At 41.8% G+C, this 24,078-nt stretch overlaps 2 protein-coding genes across 2 annotated transcripts in view; one reads left to right on the forward strand and one right to left on the reverse strand.

The window, feature by feature from the left end:
* The window catches only part of PPT1 (palmitoyl-protein thioesterase 1), a 576,153-nt gene that overhangs the window by 367,400 nt on the left and 184,675 nt on the right, over window positions 1–24,078 (reverse strand). The window lies entirely within an intron of this gene.
* Window positions 1,036–15,105, forward strand: ZFP69B (ZFP69 zinc finger protein B). Its single transcript, XM_050798930.1, has 6 exons — window positions 1,036–1,078; window positions 1,589–2,022; window positions 5,400–5,485; window positions 8,110–8,236; window positions 8,509–8,604; window positions 13,821–15,105. The coding sequence occupies exons 2-6, from the start codon at window positions 1,896–1,898 to the stop codon at window positions 14,987–14,989; spliced, it is 1,605 nt and encodes a 534-aa protein (XP_050654887.1). The 5' UTR covers window positions 1,036–1,078; window positions 1,589–1,895; the 3' UTR covers window positions 14,990–15,105.

Consider the following 24,078-nt stretch of genomic DNA (forward strand, 5'->3'; position numbering starts at 1 on the left):
CCCTTATTTATGACTTCATGTAACCTTAATTACTTCCATAAAGGCCCTATCTCTAAATACCCTCCAAATACAATAGGGGTTAGGGCTTCAAGATAAATTTTGGGGAACCCAAACATTCGGTTCATAACAGCTAGCAAGTACTATAATTGTATTCTATTTCCAGTTGTGGTTTTTGTAAACTATTGATGTAGAAATGTATTTGGAGTGATGTACTCCTATTTTGTTGGAGGGAGAAAACTCAGCAATAAAACAGCATTACAGTATAATTGCTTTTGTGGAAAATATATAACAATGCGTGAAAAACGTTGTGTGTGTGTAGGAAAGGCTGTACACCAACCTTTAGCAAGGTTACCGCTGCTTGCTGAAATTATAGGCAATAATTTTGTGTGTGTGTGTGTGTATTTTCTGGCATTTCAGAAATACAAGGTAAGCAATAAACATGAGAACTTTGATTGAATACTAGAACAGAAAACTGTTGGTAGTATTCTTTTAACAATACACCAGAACCCATTCAACTGTGTGCTGATAATAAATAACTGGCATGTACATAATATTTAGGGAAAGTGCTATGGATTATTTTACACCAGTGTCGTTTCACCAAAAAACGTGATGCCGATGGCTCCCTTTTGTCAAGGGTTTCAAAGGCTCACCCTAAACGTTCACGTGCATTTTCCCAGCGGAGGAAAGATGGTTGTTCTTCATCAGAGTCTGGGGCCCAAGAACGCAGGCTCCTCCCACAGGAGCCAGGCTGATGATGCTCGCAGGGATCGGATCCTGGGAGACCCTGAAAGGAGCCAACCCAGCGAGCACCGGTGGGGGCGTCTGCGCCCGCCGAGCGGCTCCCGGGGAGGACGCTGGGAACGATGCTCCGGGGAGGACGCTGGGAACGATGCTCCGGGGAGGACGCTGGGAACGATGCTCCGGGGAGGACGCTGGGAACGATGCTCCGGACAGCCGCTGCGCAGGCGCACTGGGCCCCGGCTGCCCGCCGCGGCGCTACGAGGGAGCGTGGCGGCGCAGTGCCGGGACCTGGCCGCAACGGTGGGAAGGCGGGGCGTGCCGGCCCAGCGGGGAGAGGGTGAGCGGGTGGCTGTCCCGAGCTTGGGGAGCTGGGCGAGCCGGGAAGCGCGAGTTCCGCCCGCGGCCACCCTGTCGCGCGCGGTGCTCTCCGCAGCCCCGGAGTCGTGCTTAGACAAAGGCTGGGAGGGCAGGGCAAGGCTGGGAGGGCAGGGCAGGGCCGGGCGGGTCCCGCTCTGAGGGGAAGATTTAGCCTCTCATTCGGGGAGGAGGGACGGGGTCTAGCGGTTTCGCGGTTTGCTACAGCCGACTAGGGAAAGAGCTGGGATTCCAAATCCCCGGCTACTTTACACATAATTACTGCCCCAAACAAAGAATTGTATTGTATTCATCTCTTTGTGCTTTCCTGACACCTGCGCGGTGCTTTGAACTTTGTGGGCTGTGTCTGCTCACCGCCTCCGTGTATCGTTTGGAAACATTTTACAGTGATCCATATACGTTCTAGCGTTCCGCCCTATGACTGAGCCTCCTTGGTCCTTTGCTGATGCTAATGTCTTCTGGGCATCTGCAGGGGCTGCTGAGAGTAAATACTTGGCGCCTCCAGCTGCTGGCCGAGGAGACAGATGGAGCTCAAGTTGGGAGATGCGCCCTGAGAGCTGATGACAGACACAAGTCCAGATCTCGGATTTTGATACTGTATGTTCTCTGGGTTGATACTGTTGATACTGTACTTCTCTGAGGAGTAGGAGTCGGCGATTAAAGGAGATCGGTACAATTGGGAAGCCTCCTGTCAGAGGTTCCAGCAATTTCCTCGTCAGAGGTGGACAAGCCCTATGGGCTAAGACAGAGGGTCCTCAGAAAGGAGTGCAGACGCCGTCATGCTGCAGCAGCTCCTGATCACCCTGCCCACCGAGGCCAGCATGTGGGTGAAGTTGCATCATCCAAAGAAGGTCACGGAGGGGGTGGCCCTGTGGGAGGATGTGACTAAAATGTTTAAAGGAGAAGGTGAGAATAAACTGATGGGTGGGAGGGAGGAAAAGCAGTCCCCTCTAGTGTGAGACGGAATGAGTCACTTGAGTGGAAGCATCTCTTAGATGAATGGGTGGAAGGTTTCTGGAGTTCTTGATTGTGGCTCCTAGTCTGGGATTTTCCTAAATAGTAGTGGTCAGTTCAGCCTAGGACCAGTATTTCAGTGTCATGGTTATGTATATTATTTATTTTTATCTTTCCCATGGCCATGTGGGGCAGGATGGACTTAACCTGATTTTTCTTATTCTAACAGTGGGGAAATGTAAATCAAATGGGAGGCCTGCCGAGGGTCACACAGGAACTTAGTGGCTAGGTCAGAAGGAGAAGCAGCAGGGGAAGTACCAAGTAGGCCTGGAGTAACTTGTGCTAGAAAGCAAGGAAGAGCTTAAAGACTAATGGATATGTGTCAAAAGAGGCCAGGTTTAAGGGTCTGTCACTCGACAGATTTGGGAAAGCTGAAGTATCCAAACTGATGGTAACACCTTGAATAAGTAAAATTCCACATGATCACCTTGACACTTAAAATAGAGAAAGATGGGGGGAATTTCATTTGCAAACATTGGAGGTAATTAATACACTGATTCCTTACTTTGAAAAATAGGTTATTATGGGAATGAATGATGCATTTGCCTTGCCTTTTAGATCCTCTTCAGCTGGGGAGGGAAAGCTTTTTACAGAAAATGCCTGCCAATAATAAAGGTAGAAAGAGGCCAGGTGTGCTGGCTCATGCCTGTAATCCCAGCAATTTGGGAGGCCAAGGCAGGCAGATTGCTTGAGACCAGGAATTTGAGGCCAAGAGTTTGAGACCAGCCTGGCCAACATGACAAACCCTGTCTTTACTAAAAATACAAATATTAACTGGGCGTGGTGGCGCATGCCTGTAATCCCAGCTACTCCAGAGGCTGAGGTACGAGAATCGCTTGAACCAGGAAAGCAGAGGTTTCAGTGAACTGAGATGGCGCCACTGCACTCCAGGCTGGGTGATAGAGCAAGACCTTGTCTTGGAAATAAATAAATAGATAAATAAATAAATGTAGAAAGAATGATAGACTCTTTTACCATAAATAAAATAATTGAAAGGTTAATGAGGAACAGATACTTACATGTCAAAGTATTATTCCCTCAAATTACTTCCTAAATGGCAAAAAATGAACAGAATTTTCCAATGGTGAGGTGTGGTGGTCACAGTTTTAACCAAATGTCTCAGTAATGGGATAGCCGGGCATTTTATACTTTCCAGATACTGTAATATAAAGCACCTGGTACCACCTACAAGGTATTCCTACCAAAAATGTTTAACGTGATCCTAAATTAAATTTAAAGACTGAACTGCTGGTTTACAGAAAATACAGGGGATGGAGAAATAAGATAAACCCCACCTTGAGGATACAGTCAGACTGTTCTTGTATCTTAAAAAGACAACGTCATGAAGAAAGGGAAAGTACTTATTCTAGAGTAAAAGAGACTAGAAGTAACCACTTTGAATGTGTGAGCCTTAATTAACTCCTGGTTTGGAAAAAATCCAGAATAAAAGTTGAGGAAACAGTTGAGGAAATGTGAATATGGACTGAATATTTAGATGATACTATGGAATTATTGTTAATTTTCATAGATGTAATAAATGGTATTGTGGTTATACAAGAGAAGATCCTTATTTGAAATCTTTAGGGATAAAGTATTATAATGCAGACAACTTTAAAATGCTTCAGAAAAAATGTAGATCGGTAAAGCAAATACGGTAAATATTAACAATTGTTGAATCTAGATGTGGATGTATGGATGTTCAATAGTCGTGATAAAAAGTTGGAGTAAAATACAAAGTTATTCATGTGCCTTAATTCCTGGTGCTTTTTTTTTTTTTTTTTTTGAGATAGAGTCTCGCTCTGTCACCCAAGCTGGAGTCCAATGGCGCGATCTTGGTTTACTGAAACCTCCGCCTCCCGGGTTCAAGTGATTCTCATGCCTCAGCCTCCCCAGTAGCCGGTATTACAGGTGTGCACCATGATACCCAGCTAAATTTTTTGTATTTTTAGTAGAGATGGGGTTTCACCATGTTGGCCAGGCTGGTCTTGAACTCCTGATCTCAAGTGATCTGCCCACCTCGCCTGGCCTCTAGTGCATTTTTTTTTTTTTTTTTAGACAAAGTCCTGCCTGCTCTGTCACCCAGGCTGGGGTGCAGTGGCGAGATCTTGCTCACTGCAACCTCCGCCTCCCCAGTTCAAGTGATTCTCCTGCCTCAGCCTCCCGAGTAGCTGGGATTACAGGCACCCGCCACCACACCCAGCTAATTTTTGTATTTTTAGTAGAGATGGGGTTATACTATCTTGGCCAGGCTGGTCATGAACTCCTGACCTCGTGATCCACTCACCTCAGCCTCCCAAAGTGCTGGGATTACAGGCGTGAGCCACTGCGGCCGGCCTGTAGTGCATATTTTTAATACCTCAAATTCTGCCAAAATTACTTAAATTCTAGAAAGCTGGCAGTGTGTTATGTGTAGCACTTTAGCAGATGGAAAAAAATGAGCAAGATACAGTTTCCATCCATACCCTCATTAATACTCAATTGAGAGAGATAATTATACAAATAAAGTAAAAAGCAGCCTGAGATAGATACTAGAACAGATATAAAAACCAAGCTTTTGGGAAGCATAGGAGAGAATAAACTTTCTTCTCATTAAGGGTGTCTGGGAAAACTTTACTTGAACTGGGCCTGAAGGATATCTCAGTTTTTCAGCAAATAGGATTTGGGTGGGGTACTATCCAGCTGTGTTCAAAGAATGGTACTAGGATTGTGTGGGTAGGTGTGTCCAGTGAATGAAGGATAATGTTTAGAGAAGATAATACTTAGAGAAGCCATGGACTGGTTGTGGAGGATCTTGAAATCTATGTTGATTAGCTGAGCATAGTGACACATGCCTGTAATCCCAGCTACTCGGGAGGCTGAGGCACAAGAATCTCTTGAACCTGGGAGGTGGAAGTTGCAGTGAGCCGAGATTATGCCACTGCCCTCCAGCCTGGGTGACAGAGCAAGACTCTGTCTCAAAATAATAATAATAATTTTAAAATAACAAGAAATCTATATTGAAGTGTTTGCATTTTTCTTTCTTGTCAGTGGGGAAACCTTTGAGGATTTTTGAACAAAAGATTGGCCTGAGAGATCTCTAAGACCATTGGGAAATATTAATGGTGAAAGCAGCTTACAGCACGTCCTCCTTATTAAGGAGGCCCTTGAGTCGCTCTAAATGTCCCTCTTTGTGAATGTTTTTGGGGAGAAGCCACACTGAATGGGTCTGTAGGCAGTTTCTCTGGGTGATTTGGGGAGATGCAAACCTCATGGCTCTTTTCCTTCCCCAGCTCTGCTGTCTCAGGATGCTGATGAGACCCAGGGAGACAGTTTAGACAGTAGAGTGGCCCTTGGACCCCTGACAGCAGAATCCCAGGTGGGTTGGAGTTTCTGGTCACTTTCTTGACATTGTTTCTCAGATTTTAAGAACACTGGAATTTGATTTTCTTTGACTCAACTTCCTGGATTGGCCTTTCTTTTTTTTCTTTTTTTTTTTGAGACGGACAGTGGTGCGATCTCGGCTAACTGCAAGCTCTGCCTCCCAGGTTCACGCCATTCTTCTGCCTCAGCCTCCCGAGTAGCTGGGACTACAGGTGCCTGCCACCATGCCTGGCTAATTTTTTGTATTTTTAGTAGAGACGGGGTTTCACCGTGTTAGCCAGGATGGTCTCAATCTCCTGACCTCGTGATCCACCCACCTCAGCCTCCCAAAGTGCTGGGATTACAGGCGTGAACCACGGCGCCCGGCTGATTGGCTTTTCTTAGCCTGTTCTTCCTTAGAAAACCAGGCCACATCAGTTGATTTCACAGGTAATTTCCCCACCAGTAGTAACTTACCACAGGAAACCTCTTTTTTTGCCAACCTCTAGCCATTTATCCAACAAATATACTGTGCTGAGGCCGCATGTGTGTGTGAGAGAGAGAGAGACAGAGAGGAGAAGAAGTATGTAATGTAGTCCTTGCCCATGAAATTCACGTATCATCTGGGAGAAAGACAAACATGAGTCATTTTAAGTAACATTTAAAAGTCAACAGAATCCGTTTCTGATATTCTTGGAGATGTGTACACTTCATTGATGACCTTTAAGTGAGGATTTTTGGTCAAGTCCTAGAGCAGAACTGTAACTGAAAAAAGAAATGATTTTCTTTTCAGATTTCAGCTTTCAGAGAGGATACTGGCAGGTCATGAAGAGCATGAGCTAAATAGGCTAAGCAGAAAAGGAGGGAAGACTTCTAAGAGCAGTTTAACAGTGTGCCGTGTGTCCTAAAAGAAGTAATCAGAAAACTGATAGCACTGGCGAAACTCTGCACTACCAAACCCCAGAGGCATAGGGAAACTCAAGAAAATTAGAGAGTAGTCTGAGAAATAGAAGAGGGTATTATTAGAGAACAGAAGAGTTTTAAAGTGGAGTGATCTTGGCTCCCAAAATCACATGGTTTAATCATGTGTTTAAATCACAGGGTTTAATCCTATGTCTTTAACTTTTCTCAAATTCAGCTTTCTCATAGGTTAAATGTGGATGCTAACATCAGCCTAATAGGCCTGAAATGCATTTCAGAATTATTTACAATATAAAAAGCATTAAAATATTCTCTATACTTAGGGGATTTGTTGTTATTTCAGCCTTCCAGCATCTGAATTCTCTTAGCTTTTGGGAGGTTTTTTTTTTAATTATTATACTTGAAGTTCTGGGATACATGTGCAGAATGTGCAAGTTTGTTACATAGGTATACACATGCCATGCTGGTTTGCTGCACCCATCAACCCGTCATCTACATTAGGTATTTCTGCTAATGCTATCCCTCCCCTAGCCACCCACCTGCTGACAGGCCCCAGTGTGTGATGTTCACCTCCCTGTGTCCATGTGATCTCACTGTTCAACTCCCACTTATGAGTGAGAACATGTGGTGTTTTGTTTTCTGTTCCTGTGTTAGTTTGCTGAGAATGATGGTTTCTAGCTTCATCCATGTCCCTGCAAAGGACATGAACTCATCATTTTTTATGGCTGCATAGTATTCCATGGTGTATATGTGCCACATTTTCTTTATCCAGTCTATCATTGATGGGCATTTGGGTTGGTTCCAAAGTTTTGCTATTGTGAACAGTGCTGCAATAAACATATGTGTGCATGTGTCTTTATAGTAGAGTTATTTATAATCCTTTGAGTATATACTCAGTAGTGGGACTGCTGGGTCAAATGGTATTGCTGGTTCTAGATCCTTGAGGAATCGCCACACTGTCTTGCACAATTATTGAACTAATTTACACTCCCACCAACAGTGTAACAGCGTTCCTATTTCTCCACATCCTCCCCAGCATCTGCTGTTCCCTGACTTTTTAATGATTGCCGTTCTAACTGGCATGAGATGGTATCTCATTGTGGTTTTGATTTGCATTTCTCTAACGGAGTATTTTTAAAAAATAATTGTCAAATGGTTATTTGTTTTTGTAGATCATACATAATAGACCCTTATACTTCTTACCCCAGCATGTCTATCTCTGTCCAGATGTCTTCATTATTAGGCAGAATTCATGCTCCCTCCAAAAATGTGCTGTTCTCTCATACTTTTATTATTAACAGAAAAACCTAGGTAAGGTTATTTTACCCATGCTAAAGTATTCTCATTTTAACCAATTCTTTCAGCCCAAGAAAAGTCCCTGTCTTCTCTTGTGGCCTTAGCCCCTTCTGAACTCCCCACTTCCCCAAATACTCCTGAACTTTATTGTCTTTAATCAAAATTACTGTACACTGTACTGTGACCTTCTTTAATATTTCATGAATATTTTCCCTTCAGCCAGATTGTAAGTTGCAGAGGTAGCTTACATGTTTTATGCATTGTTTTATAACCTCCATTTTATGTAATCTATAATCATTATAATAAATTAAATGATTAGCAAGAGAGTATCCAGGAAAACTTGACTAGAATCTCTTAGCTTCTAGACAAGGTCAGAAAAACTTCCTGAAGTCTGGCTGAAAAGGAACGTATTTGATGTTCTAGGAACTATTAACCTTCAAGGACGTATCTGTGGACTTCACTCAGGAGGAGTGGGGGCAGCTGGCCCCTGCTCACCGGAATCTGTACCGGGAGGTGATGCTGGAGAACTATGGGAACCTGGTCTCAGTGGGTAAGGATGGGCTTCTCTTGAAAATAGAATGTACCTATTGGATGAAAACCTTTGTTTCTAAATTAAGTGCTTTGTTTGGGGTTTGGGTTGTATATTAGAGGTTTTCTGTTTCCTTCTGAACACCCAGTCAGGATTGCTATGCTCTTTTCTGCTCTGTTCTTTCTACTCTACTCTGCTTTCTTTAGAAGGCCTGAATACCAAAGAACCATATTTAAATTCTTGGGATGGCTCTGTGATCTCAGCACATACAGTCTTTTCTTCCCCATAAACAGGATATCAGCTTTCCAAACCTGGCGTGATTTCCCAGTTGGAGAAAGGAGAAGAACCATGGCTGATGGAGAGAGAGATTTCAGGAGTACCAAGTTCAGGTAAGTGCAAGGCAGGTGGGGCCTTTGTGATGTCAGCCAGAGAATTCCCCTCAAGGCCTTGTCCAAGCTGTGGGGAAGACTGAGGCCCTGAGGATGGTACATTCAAGAAAGTTGATTCTGTTATCTCTATCACCCTTTTCCCACACTTGCATCTTCTCATTAGTCTCTCTGGAGTCAGAGGAAAAGAGATGCCTTTCTCATCAGGGTTAACCTTCATCATTTCTTTTGATCTGACTTTCATGATTTTTACCTCTTTCCCAGTATTCTAAACCTTGCTCTGATCATAGTTTCTTTCCCATGTACATTTAGATTTACACAGGTCTCTCCTCGTTAAACACAGTCCACTTCACTGGACTCTCATGTCATTTTACCATCGGTTTCACTTTCAATGATTTCATTTTCAATATTTTTTCTAATCCTTATTCTGTGATTACAGTTTCAATTGTAACTCTCTCATTTTAACTTGTGTAATTTAACTTTTCATGCCAGAAAATGTATGGCTTTTTGAGAAATCAACCACAGAATTCGTTCTTAGCAGATCCAGTGGCTTTTAACAGTCTTCGTTAACATTTAAGTTCAGTAATAATGACAGTATTTACCTGGGTTCTCTGAATGATAGTTGGGTTCTCTGGGAGTCCCACATTAGCTCTGTCTTAGAAATGAGGAAAAGGAGGCTGATTAAGAAATGTATACAGGGCAGTTAGCTACTACTTGGTAGACTCAGTATCTTAATTCTAATCATTCTGACACCACAGTTTGTGTGTTCTTATGGCACTATTTTACATGGCTGCATTAGATTATACATATAGTCCTTGTCACCTTAATATCCTTTCCTCTATCAACTAGTTTAATAATTTTTGTCTCCTCTATTTCTCTTGTTGCTTTTTCAGTGCTTCTCATCAGTGTCTTTTTTAATGCAGATACATGATTTCTGCCTAGGTCAGGATATGAACTTATTCCTTGATCATATACTGATCTGGAGAAATTGGTTTTTTTTTTTTTTTTTTTTTTTTGAGACAGAGTCTTGCTCTGTCACCCAGGCTGGAGTGCTGTGGTACAGTTTTGGCTCACTGCAACCTCCACCTCCTGGGTTCAAGCCATTCTCCTACCTCAGCCTCCCAAGTAGCTGGGATTACAGGTGTGAGTCACTGTGCCCAGCTAATCATTTTTGTATTTTTAGTAGAGACAGGGTTTCACTATGTTGGCCAGGCTGGTCTCAAACTCTTGGCCTCAAGTGATCTGCCTACTTGGCCTCCTAAAGTGCTAGGATTACAGGCATGAGCCACTGCAGTGGGCCCTGGAGAAATTGTTTAGGTCACTGGACAGTTCCTCTTCATCTGGTGATTCAGAAGGATTCTTCTGCCTGTGGCTCCTCTATCCCCCAGGGTTTCCTCATCATCTGCATTTAGACAACATAGAATAAGCGAGGAGTTATAATAGAATAAGCAAAGGAGTTCATTTGGGAGGCTTTTATGGGCCGGTCTAAGGTGGTTCACATCACTTTCACTTTCACTTTCATTCTGGTAACAGGAGAGACCTTCATGACTTCACTCAATCTAATTCAAGGGAGATTGGGAAATATAATCTAGTTGTATGTCCAAAATCGAGGAGAACAGAGTTTAGGGAATAACCAGCAGTCTCTGCCACAATTTCTGAGGAACCTTTGTCTTTTTTACACTGCTGTTCTATTTCTGTACAAACTCCCACAGATGTTTTGTGATGGTTTCAACTATTCCTTCCATGCCCATATTCTCCTTTTTTCATCTTTGTTTTATATATCCATATGAACCCTATTCTTACATATCTCTGGCATTTACGACATCTCCACATAGAAGCACTGTACTTCACACCGAGTACATCCAAAAACAGAAGCCATCTCATCTAAACAAGTTTCTCATCCTAACCTCCCCTGTTCTTTCAGTCTCTAGAAATCATGATATCATCAAGAACATTAAGCAGGTTTTCGACTCTGTTTATCCCTGGTTCCCTACAGTTTTTTCCTTAATATTACCTGTTTGATCCGCTTGTACTGTTCATCTGTGTTGAGGCAACACTAAGGCACATTTCCATCATTTTATGCCTGAGTTATTAAACTTTCAAGTTGCATTTGCTGATGTCTTACTTTATTTTTCTGAATCTTCTTGAATGTTACTGCCAAATTTGGCCACTTGAAATACCACATTTATCTTGCTTTTGCCTTTAAAAGAAAAATTAAACATCTCCCTATTCCCTGTAATCAGTAATCTAAACATCTCTGCTTGCTTTTTAAGCTGACTCCAAAATTTATTCAGCTATTTCTGAGCTCTTTTTATGTGTTGTTACTAAAGTGAGGTTAGAAATACTAAGGAATAAGATTTTTTTGTGAACAGGAAGTATTGGTGCTTTAGGTTGGCAGAGCCCAAAATGGATGGATAGGAATAGTAAGGGTAAATATCAGAGAAACTCCTTCATCCAAAAATTTTATGCCAGGTATACTATGAATAAAATATATATTCTCTATCCTTAAAGATTTTACAGAGTAATTAACATTTTATCACAAATTGAGAAGCCATTTTCTACCTCTTATATTGGCAAAAATTATGAAGGTTGATCAAATCCAGTGAGTATGCAGGGAAAGGCACCCATATTTGCTGAGTGTGCACACATCCACAACCCATCAATTTCTCTAGTAAAGCCAATGAAATACTGACAGGAGTATAGAAACATTTATGTATAATGATGTACTATGGTGTAATTTTGTAACAGTGAAAAATTGGAGACAAGTGAAATGTTTTTCAGTAGGGACAAGTCAAATTATGTTATGTCCATGCAGTAGAATGCAATGCAGTTGTAGAAAAAATAAGATAGCCTAGCTAGGTGGTTTACATTGTCTTCTCAGCAACTCAGAAGGCTGAGACAGGAGAATCACTTGAGTTGAGGAGTTGGAGAGCAGCCTGAGCAACATAGCATGATCCCATCTCTAAAATATAATAATAATTTAAAAATTTTTTAAATAAAGAATGAGATAAAACTTAATGTACAGATATAAAAAGAGGCCCATAAAGATGTAGACTTAAGGCTGGGCGTGGTGCCAATAACAAAGGTAGAAAGAGGCCAGGCATAATGGCCAACACCTGTAATCGCAGCACTTTGGGAAGCTGAGGCAGGCGGATCACTTGAGGTCAGGAGTTCGAGACCAGCCTGACCAACACAGCAAAACCCCATTTCTACTAAAAGTACAAAAATTAGCGGCCAGGCATGATGACTCATGCCTGTAATCCCAGCACTTTGGGAGGCCGAGGCAAGCAGATCACAAAGTCAAGAGGTTGAGACCATCCTGGCCAACATGGTGAAACCCCATCTCTACTAAAAATACATAAATTAGCTGGGTGTGGTGGCGCATGCTTGTAATCCCAGCTACTTGGGAGGCTGAGACAGAAGAATCACTTGAACCCGGGAGGCAGAGCTTGCAGTGAGCAGAGATCGCGCCACTGCACTCCAGCCTGGCAACAGAGCTGGACTCTGTCTCAAAAAAAAAAAAAAAAAATTAGCCAGGTGTGGTGGCACATGCTTGTGACCCCAGCTACTCAGGAGGCTGAAGCAGGAGAATTGCTTGAATTTCAGATGCGGAGGTTGCAGTCAAGATCGCACCACTCCACTCCAGCCTGGGTGACACAACGAGACTCTGTCTCAAAAAAAAAGATATAGAGGCCGGGCGTGGTGGCTCAAGCCTGTAATCCCAGCACTTTGGGAGGCTGAGATGGGCGGATCACGAGGTCAGGAGATCGAGACCATCCTGGCTAACATGGTGAAACCCCGTCTCTACTAAAAAATACAAAAAACTAGCCGGGCGAGGTGGCGAGCGCCTGTAGTCCCAGCTACTCGGGAGGCTGAGGCAGGAGAATGGCGTGAACCCGGGAGGCGGAGCTTGCAGTGAGCTGAGATCCGGCCACTGCACTCCAGCCTGGGCGACAGAGCGAGACTCCGTCTCAAAAAAAAAAAAAGATACAGAGTTAAAACAGATGTAGATATGTATATGATTTTTTTTTTTGCAGATATATATTTAAGACCATATATACAAATGCATACATTCACATATACATTTTGGTGGGAAATGCATGAATAGAGACATTTCAGAATCCTCAACCACTGGAGGGAATTTTATCCCAGTTAGGGAGATGCTATCCTTTGTTAAAAGTCAGTGCATTCCTACATTATTCAGTGTTTTATTTAGTGTTTAAAAGTATTTGAGATACCTTTTAAAATACTTTTTTTGTAAATAAAGAAAATTTTGTCATAGAAATATGGGCTTGAGATGATATGATGTTAGAATCCTATCTTCCACCCAGGCATGGTGGCTTATACCTGTAATCCTAGCACTTTGGGAGGCTGAGGCAGGTGGATTGCTTGAGCTCAGGAGTTTGAGACCAGCCTGGGCAATATGGTGAAAACTCCTCTCTACAAAAAATACAAAAACTAGCCAGGTGTGGTTGCATGTGCCTGAAGTTCTAGCTACTTGGGGGACTGAGGTGGGAGGACTGCTTGAGCCTGGTAAGTTGAGGCTGCAGTGAGCCATGATCACGCCACTGCACTCCAGTCTGGGTGACAGAGTGAGAGACCCCGTCAAAAACAATATTCTACCTTCCTTGATCTTATCTTCTGATATTTGCTCTTATTGTCTTATTAGTTTATTTCCTCTTGCACTTCACATGGATGAGCTCCTCCTAATTGCCTAAAGTCATTTTACATACTTTTTTCTTTGAGACAGAGTCTTGCTTTGTTGACTAGGCTGGAGTGCAGTGGTGTGATTACAAGCTGAGATGTGAAGTGATCCTCCCAACTCAGCCTCCCAAGTAGCTAGGACTACAGGCACACACCACCATGCCTGGTTTGTTTGTTTGTTTGCTTGTTTGTTTTTGTAGAGACAGGTCTCTTTATGTTGCCCAGGCTGGTCTTGAACTCCTGGGCTCAAGCGATCCTCCTGTCTCAGCCTCCTAAAGTACTGGGATGATAGGCATGAGCCACTGCACCTGGCCCACCTTACATACTTCTAACAGCTTCTTTTCTCTACTTCACTTGCATTCATATCAGCTCTCAAGGTGGCAGAATCACATTTGAAGACAATCCAAAACTCCTGTACCTAGTAATATATATTTTGTCCTCCCATTCTCACTGTGGCAATTAATTTTTTAAAGTGCAGGGAATATGGGTCATTTTTATTTTTTTATTTCTTTCAGACTTGGAGAGCAAAACAAAAACCAAAGAGTCAGCCTTACAGAATGATATTTCATGGGAAGAATTACATTGTGGCCTAATGATGGAAAGATCTACAAAAGGAAGCACCATGTATTCCACCTTGGGAAGAATCTCCAAATGTAATAAGCTAGAAAGCCAACAAGAGAACCAAAGAATGGGTGAGGGGCAAATCCCCTTGATGTGCAAGAAAACATTCACTCAGGAGACAGGCCAAGAATCTCATAGATTTGAGAAAAGAATTAATGTGAAGTCAGAAGTTATACCAGGACCAATAGGTCTTCCAAGTAAAAGAGATCGTAAATATGACACATCTGGAAAGAGAAGCAGATACAACATAGATTTAGTTAATCATTCAAGGAGTTACACAAAAATGAAAACCTTTGAATGTAATATTTGTGAAAAAATCTTCAAACAGCTTATTCACCTTACTGAACACATGAGAATTCATACCGGGGAGAAACCTTTCAGATGTAAGGAATGTGGAAAAGCCTTTAGCCAAAGTTCATCTCTTATTCCACATCAGAGAATTCATACTGGTGAGAAACCCTATGAATGTAAGGAATGTGGGAAAACCTTCAGACATCCTTCATCACTTACTCAACATGTTAGAATTCATACTGGGGAGAAGCCCTATGAATGTAGGGTATGTGAGAAAGCCTTCAGCCAAAGCATTGGACTGATCCAGCATTTGAGAACTCATGTTAGAGAGAAACCTTTTACCTGCAAAGACTGTGGAAAAACGTTTTTCCAGATTAGACACCTTAGGCAACATGAGATTATTCATACTGGTGTGAAACCCTATATTTGTAATGTATGTAGTAAAACCTTCAGCCATAGCACATACCTAACTCAACACCAGAGAACTCATACTGGAGAAAGACCATATAAATGTAAGGAATGTGGGAAAGCCTTTAGCCAGAGAATACATCTTTCTATCCATCAGAGAGTCCATACTGGAGTAAAACCTTATGAATGCAGTCACTGTGGGAAAGCCTTCAGACATGATTCATCCTTTGCTAAACATCAGAGAATTCATACTGGAGAAAAACCTTATGATTGTAATGAGTGTGGAAAAGCCTTCAGCTGTAGTTCATCCCTTATTAGACACTGCAAAACACATTTCAGAAATACCTTCAGCAACGTTGTATGAAATATACTAAATATACTAAACATCAAAGAATCTATGTTGGAGCAAAAGATTCAAAATCAGTGGTTCCCTGATTTTTTTATTTCCAAAAACACATTAAAAAAAATGGTTTGGCACAATGTTACCAACTATTATTTTTGCCATATTAAAAGCACAACCACCTATTATCAGCATTGTTTCAGAAAAGAAAGGACATTTTAATATTTTAAAATGTAGAAACATTTCCCCCCTCCTTTTTTTTTTTTTTTTTTTTTGAGATGGAGTCACTCTGTCACCTGGCCTGGAGTGCAGTGGCTTGATCTTGGCTCATTGCAACCTCCACCTCCTGAGTTCAAGCAATTCTCCTGCCCCAGCCTCCCGAGTAGCTGGGATTACAGGCGCCCGCCACCACACCTGGCTAATTTTTGTATTTTTAGTAGAGACAGGGTTTCACCATGTTGGCCAGGCTGGTCTTGAACCATTGACTTCAGGTGATCTGCACATCTCAGCCCTCCAAAGCACTGGGATTACAGGTGTGAGCCAGCATGCCTGCCCCCCATCCCCCTGCCTTTTTTAAAAGACAGTTTCTTGGGAGGCTGAGGCGGGTGGATCACAAGGTCAGAAGATCGAGACCATCCTGGCTAACATGGCGAAACTCGGTCTCTACTAAAAATACAAAAAAACAAATTAGCCAGGCGTGGTGGCAAGCACCTGTAGTCCCAGCTACTCGGGAGGCTGAGGCAGGAGAATGGCATGAACCCGGGAGGCGGAGCTTGCAGTGAGCTGAGATCATACCACTGCACTCCAGCCTGGGCGAAAGACCGAGACTCCATCTCAAAAAAAAAAAAAAAAAAAAGTTTCACTCTTGCCCAGGCTGGATTGCAGTGATGTAATCATAGTTCACTGCAGCCTCAAACTCCTGGGCTTAAGCAGTCTTCCTGTCTCAGCCTCCCAAGTAGCTAGGACTACAGATGTGCACCACTATGTCTGGCTAAATTATTATTATTATTATTATTATTATTTGTAGAGACAGTCTCACTATGTTGCTGGGCTGGTCTCAAACTCCTGGCTCCAAGCAGTTCTCCCACCTCAGTCTCTCAATATGCAGCGATTACAGACATGAGGCACCATGTCTGGCCAGGGACAGCCTTTTATATTATGTCAGCTTTATGACAAATGCCCACATTTGTCTTTACTTTTCTCAATTCACTATGTGCCAGTGAAATTTCATGACATGTTAGTGATCTGTGGATTGACTTTTGAGAAACACTGTTTTAAATATCCCTTTAATAAATCAGAATAAAATATAATACAGCCTTTTACTCTAGCCCTTTATATGGCTAGAAGAGGTGGAAATTAAAATGTTGATTCTCATTTCTAGAAGAAAAAATGTTAAAGGGAGTTTTCTAGAATTGATCGATAACTTACTGTACATGAGATACTTATTTATATTTTTAATTTTCTATAGAGCAAGAATTGGCAAACTTTCTGCAAAGGGCCAGATAGTAAATACGTTAGGTGTTGTGGGCCATGGGGTCCCTGTCACAACTATCCAATTTCCCCATTTTAGTACAAAAATAGCCAGAGACAATATATAAACTAAAGTATCTGAACCTTGGCACTGCCAATATTTTGGACTGGATCATACTTTGCTATAGGAACTGCCCTGTGCATCCTGGGATGTTTAGGGGCATCCTTGGCTTCTACCCACAAGATGCCAGCATTCAATGCTGATAGCTGCCCCTCCCCCAGTTGTGGCAGCCAAAAATGTCTCCAGACATTGCCAGGTGTACCTGGAGGCCAAAATTGTCCCTGGTTGAGACCCACTGATGAATGTGTGCAATAGTGGTTCCCATAAACTGCATTTAAAAAACAGCTGTTAGGTTTCATTTGGCTCAAGGGTTGTCATTTTTCACTCTCCCCCCATAGAGTATGTAAAACGATTAGAAATGACAACAGACTATCATTTAGTATCAGATTAGTATGTGTATATGCCATAAATTATTTCCTCAGTAATTCCTTTAGTATTTTGTTGCAATAATTCTTTAAACACTACATTTTTAATACTGTATTGGAGCCTAGGAATTATTTTTGGAGATATTTATGCAGACTTCCATCCATAATGATGGGTTTTTTATTGTTAGTCCATAAATATTTTGAGATGTATCTCTAAAAAACAAGCACTCTGAAAACATAACCACAATGCCATTATTATACCTACAAAAATTAACCACAATTCCTTAAAATAATGATGCCTTTTTGAAGACAGATATATTGAGACTTCATTCTGGGGAGAAACTTTTCGTATAACTGTATTTAACTTTTCCTTTGCCAAGCATACAATATTAGACTTGAAATACACTTTGTATCAAGTGGAAGTGTCTCTTACGATAGCCCCTAGAACAACACATCAAGAGGCCCACCAAAGAGGACCAGAGAAAGATGACTGCAGGAGCCATACTCAGGCAGGGAAATATGGAGAGAAAGTGGAGGCATTGGCTCCTAATGCTTCATTATACTTAATGAAATAGATACTCCATCCTTACAGACATAATTGGAAGTAAGTCAAGTTCAACTTCTTACTGTTTTATGTGGAGAAAGAACAAAAACATGAGTATTGTAAGTGTGAATTATCCAAAGTAAAGCTATAAATCCAGAATATATACCAGTATCTCTAGAATTTTTTATGTTACTACATTTACTTAAAAAAAAAAAAAAAGCTGGCCTCTAACTCTTAAGTCCTGTATGACTTTGATGGACAGAAAAAGAGTGGGGGTGTACACTGTTTCTTAAAATTGTTCTGCCATGTTTCTATGCTCTTAGAGTTCCCAATAATTTGAATTTCTCCAATTCCTCATTTCACTGAAAGACATGACTATGACTTTTCTCTATAGTTCCTGCCTCAATGATCTCATACAGTCTTTGGCTTAAAATACCATCTCCGTTTAACAACTGCCAGATTCACATCTCCAGCCCAGACCTCTCCCGAACTCCAGCCTTATTCTAACCTTTGGGCCGTTTCACTAGCTGTTGCAGATGTCCTATACCCTGACCTTCTCATCTTTGCTCAATTGTTGCCTTCTTACTGAAGCCTGTCCTGTCTATACTATTTAATACTGCAGCTGTCTGCCTTCCAAATCAAGAAATCCCATACCCTTTCACCTGCTCTATGTTTTTCACATCACCTATCACCTTCTAACACCCTAGATACCTCACATATTTGTGTTTATTGTTTACTGTTGTTTTCCCCGGCCGTAATGTAAGCTCCATGGGTGCAGGGGCCTTTGTTTTGTTCACTGATGTATCACAAGTGCCTAAAACAGTGCCTGGCACACAGAAGGGACTCAGTAAATATGTATTGAATGGTTTTGATTTGAACTGAATTGAACTATGTATTCATTATGAAAATAAAGAAATGTAATCCATATACTTTCCTACCTACATTTTATATGTGAGAAAATATTTTTTGTTTGTTTCCTTTTTCTTTTCTGTGCAAGTGGGCCAACATTTGAGAATCACATACCTTTGAGAATCATAACTGACATACTTTAAGATAAAAGGGTACTTCTAAGTTAATTTGGTTTGGTTTTTTTTGTTTGTTGAGACAAAGTCTCACTATGTTGCTCAGGCCGGAGTACAGCAGCATGATCATGGCTCATTGTGGCCTCAACTTTCTGGGCTCAAGTGATCCTCCCACCTCAACAACCTGAGTAGCTGAGACTACAGGCACATACCACCACACCTGGCTAATTTTTGTATTTTTTGTAGAATGGGGTTTTGCCATGTTTCGCAGGCTGGTCTCAAACTCCTGAGCTCAGGCAATTACCTGCCTCAGCCTCCAAAACTGCTGGAATTACAAGCATGAGCCACTATGCCCAGCCTAATTTGTTTAAAATGCATTTAAATATGGCTGATTAACAACATGAGTTTATCTTTATTTCGTGAACCTGAGTGCATAAGCAAAATGGAGCGTATAAAAGACAATAGAGGAGAATATAGAAGCAGACATGAGATGTCAGGTTTTTGGTGGTGAGAAAATAGGAGTGGTGACTGACTTAGCAGAGCCTGCAGAAAAGTATACTGGCACAAGGATGTTCCTGGGAAGACAGAGGCCTTGGAGACCGTGGGCATTATGGAAGAAAGAGGGCTGAAAACGGGGATTCATTGAAATTCTATCGTCAGATCCTTAGACCCCCTCACCTAACCATACAGCTGGCTGTTATGCACACATTCCCCCCTCATGCCTTTCTTCATCCCATTATCCTTTCCTCATCCCAAAGAAGACTAGATGTTTATTCTCTGGTGAAGGACTGGTCTCCCATTGTGCTGGGATTATAGACATGAGCCACCATGTCCAGCCAGGAGCAGCCCTTTACATTATATCAGCTTTATGACAAACTCTCACATTTGTCCTTACTTTTCTCACTTCACTATGTGCCAGTAAAAATTTCATGTCATGTTAGTGACTTGTGGATTGACTTTGGTGTCCTTGATTCCAGAGTTGTTCTAGAATCAGGGACACCAGACAGTAGAAACTGGGGTAAAAATACGGCTGAAATGGGGACTAATGTAAGGCTGCATATTGAACTGCAGGGCCCTCAGCACTCTTTTCTAGTGAAAACCAGACTTTCATCCCTTCAACCATCTTCCATCCAACCCTAGCAGGAGATTGGAGGAATCCTCTGGGGAAACTGGTTGGGAGGCTGGGCGTGGTGGCTCATGCCTGTAATTCTAGCACTTTGGGAGGCCAAAGCTGGTAGATCTCCTGAGTTCAGAAGCTCAAGACCAGCGCGAGCAACATGGTAAAACCCCATCTCTACCAAAAATATGAAAATTTAGCCAGGCATGGTGGCACGCACCTGTGGTCCCAGCTACTCAGGAGACTGAGGCGGGGGATCGCTTGAGCCTGGGAGGCAGAGGTTGCGGTGAACCAAGATTGCTCTACTGCACTCCAACCTAGGTGACAGAGTGAGACTCCATTTGAAAAAGAGAAAGAAAGAGAGAAAGAAAAGAGAAAAAAAGAAAGAAAGAAAGAAAGAAAGAAAGAAAGGAAGGAAGGAAGGAAGGAAGGAAGGAAGGAAGGAAGGAAGGAAGGAAGGAAGGAAGAGAAGGAAGAAAAGAAGAAAAGAGAAAAGAAAAGAAAGAAAAACTGGATGGCTCTGAAGAAAAGATACTGACATTTGTGGATACTTCAGTGAAACATAGAGGTCAATTTACTGTATTAGTCCACTTTCACACTGCTATAAAGAAATACCCCAGACTGGGTAATTTATAAAGGAAAGAGGTTTAATTGACTCACAGTTCCACATGGCTGGAGAGGTCTCAGGAAACTTACAATCATGGCAGAAGAAGAAGGAGAAGCACATCCTTCACGAAGTGGCAGGAGACAGAAAAGTGAAGGAGGAACTTCCAAACACATAAAACCATCAGATCTTGTGAGAACTTACTATCACAAGAACAGCATGGGGGAAATTACCCCCGTGATCCAATCACCTTTCTCCCTTGACACATGGGGATTACAAATTGAGATGAGATTCGGGTGGGGACACAGAGCCAAACCATATCAATGGCCTAAACACCCTGCATGTAAAGACCAAGCTTCCAGTCTCCATAAAGAGAAGAGAAAACGAATGGTAGGAAATACATACATATAAGTAAGACAGTTTTTCAGAATCAAAGGACACAAATATTCACATTAAAAGGGTCCTCTGTCTGCCCAGCACAGTAATTACCAATGGCTAACATTTATCATTCATTTACAATGTGCCAGGCACTGTTCTAAGTGCTTTATACATTTCAACTAATTTAATTCTCAAAATCTTCTGAAGTGAATGCTAATATTATTCCCATTTCACAGATGAGGAGATAGAGACATATAGAAGTTAAGCAAGTAAGGACACTCAGGTAGTAAATGGCAGATCTGGGATTTGAATCCAGGCAATCTGCTTCTCAAAAGAACCCACATCAAGGAACATAATTATGAAGTATTAAATACACACAGCAAAAGAAAACACCCCAAAGGCTTCTGGGGCAAGACAATAGGTCATTTGCCTTTATGGAAAGCAGAAAAAACTTTAGACTTCTCACAGCAATAATCAAGCAATGTCTTCAAAATGTTGAGAAAATGGGCAGGGCACAGTAACTCACGCCTGTAATCCCAACACTGGGAGGCCAAGGCAGGAAGATCACTTGAGGCCAGGAGTTTGAGACCAGCCTGGGAAAACACATTGAGACCCTGTCTCTACAAAAAATAGAACAATTGGCTGGGTGTGGTTGCATGTGCCTGTCATCCTAGCTGCTCTGGAGGCTGAGGCAGGAGGATGGCTTCCAGGCGTTTGGGGCTGCAGTGGACCATGGTCACACCACTGCACTCTAGCCTGGGCAACAGAGTGAAACCCTATGTCTAAAAACAAAAAACATTTCATGAGAAAAATGACTTTCAGCCTAGGGTTCTATGCCCAGCCAACTACCAATCAAATGTGAGGGCAAAATAAAAACATTTGATATGCCAGGTATCCAAATTTACCTTCTCTGCACCCTTTCTTAGGAAGCTGGAGGAGGATGTGCTCTATCAAGACAAGGGAGTAAACAACAAAAAGAGAGGGAGCTAAAGGATCTAGAGAACAAGTGCTTCCAACCAGGAGGGCAGAAAATAGACTCAATTTTTAGACTCATGAAGTGAGACAATTAATACCTAGTCTCTGGGATTCATGTAAAAACACTCCTAAGATGGACACTTACTTTAATTTCCTTCCAGTTTTATTTGTGTGTGTCATTCCATTTTTACATTTAAAAATATTTTACTTATCACTTCAAAAATATTTTACTTATTACTTCATACAGAATTTTTTTTCATCTTTCAAATTCCAGAGTATCTTTGTTTTTTATCTTCTCAGAATGTTTTTCTGATTTTTCTGGATGTTAGCATCACTGATAAGGTTATTTCCTATATTTTAAGTTAGTGTTTTTACATCCAATGCAATTGAAGATCTAAACTTTTCTTTTCTTTTCCTCCTCTCCTCTCCTCTCCTCTCCTCTCTCCTCCTCTCCTCTCCTCTCCTCTCCTCTCCTCTCCTCTCCTCTCCTCTCCTCTCCTCTCCTCTCCTCCCCTCCTCTCCCCTTCCCTCCCCTCCCCTCCCCTCCTCTCCCCTCCTCTCTCCTTAATTGCTTTCCTTTTCCTTTTCCTTGAGACGGAGTTTCACTCTTGTCACCCAGGCTGGAGTGCAATGGCGCGATCTTGGCTCACCGCAAACTCTGCCTCTCGGGTTCAAGCAATTCTCCTGCCTCAACCTCCCAAGTAGCTGGGATTACATGCACCCGCTACTACACCTGGATAATTTTTGCATTTTTAGTAGAGATGGGATTTCACCATGTTGGCCAGGCTAGTCTTGAACTCCTGACCTCAGGTGATCCACCCACCTCGGCCTCCCTAAGTCGATTACAGGCGTGAGCCACCTCACCCAGCTTAAACATTTCTGCTTTCCAAATTTCTAATCAATTATCCAAAGACCTTGCATTTTATGTCATCCCTTCTTAATTGATTGTATGTGTCAACACACTCTATATACATCTACATATATGATCTTACTCAGAACTACATCATCCCTACGAAGTGGGATGGAATTATTTTTCCTCAATATTAAATTGTTCTCAGATCTTAAGCATTCATAACAGAGTGGTAAAGAGCTTGAGCTCAAGAATCATTAAAAACTATATTCAAATTCCAGCTTGATCACACCCTATCTTTGTAATCTTAGTCAAATTACTTAATTTTTCTTAGTCTTATTTTTCCATTGTAGAGGCATTTGTAATAGGCACTACACAACAGGTTTATTATACCAGGCATATACAATGACTCAAAAATAAAAGCTACTAATATTGTATTTTGTGTTTTTTACTTGTTATAAAAAAGTAAATGCTCATTTATTAAAGCACAGAGATAGGTAAACAAAACAAACATGACAGAACCTAGGTATTAGCAATGTTAAAACTTTGAGGCAAAAAGACAAATACTATATAATTCTACTTATATGAGGTATCTAGGGTAGTCACACTAGTAGAGACAGAAAGTAGAATGGTGGCTGAGGGAAAAGGAAAAAGAAGAATTGTTTAATGGATATAGAGCTTCATATTTGCAAGATGAAATTCTAGAGCTCTGTTTCACAATAATGTGACTATACTGAACACTACTAAACTGTACACTTAAAAATGATTAAGATGGGCTGGGCGCAGTAGCTCATGCCTGTAATCCCAGCACTTTGGGAGGCCGAGGGAGGGCGGATCACCTGAGGTCAGGAGTTCGAGACTAGCCTGGCCAACATGGTGAAACCCGTCTCTACTAAAAGTACAAAAATAAATTAGCCGGGCGTGGTGGTGGGCACCTGTAATCTCAGCTACTCAGGAGGCTGAGGCAGGAGAATCGCTTGAATTTGGGAGGCAAAGGTTTCAGTGAACTGAGATTGTGCCATTGCACTCCAGCTTGGGCGACAAGAACGAGACTCCATCTCAAAAAGAAAAAAAATGATTAAGATGATACATTTTATGTTATGTGGTTTTCACCACAATAAAAAATTTGGAGTATTTCTTTCCAGCAGATGCATTTTAGTACCCAGTTTTGAAAATTTCTTCAAATTCACTTGTGCTAATGCCATATCATCTCTTCACCGACGTTTCCTGATCACATGCTGCTTTCCCTACCTGGCTTTTGGTCATGATTTTGCAAACACCCTCAACTCCATATATGTATGTTGCTAAGAATCAGATTTATATTTCCAGCCCCAAATTCTGTCTGCACTTGAGACTCCTAGTGCATACTTCATTCTTGGATAAGTATTAGGCATCTCAAATTTAATAGGTCCATTTCTGAACCTGCTGTATCTCCTCTATTTCCTGCCTCAGTAAATGGGAACACTCGGTTGCCCAAGCTGAAATTCCGAGAATCATCCTTGACTCCTCTTTCTTTTACGCTCTTCATTCAACCCATCAGAAATTTCTGAGTTGAATCTTCGAAATATATCTTTTCTCATCCTCTCCACTGCTACCACTTAGTCCAATTCACCATTCTCTCACTTGGCTTCCTGAACACTTGCGTCCCCCACAGTTTATTATCCTCC

This window comes from Macaca thibetana, chromosome 1, assembly GCF_024542745.1.
Source record: "Macaca thibetana thibetana isolate TM-01 chromosome 1, ASM2454274v1, whole genome shotgun sequence".
NCBI lineage: Eukaryota > Metazoa > Chordata > Mammalia > Primates > Cercopithecidae > Macaca > Macaca thibetana.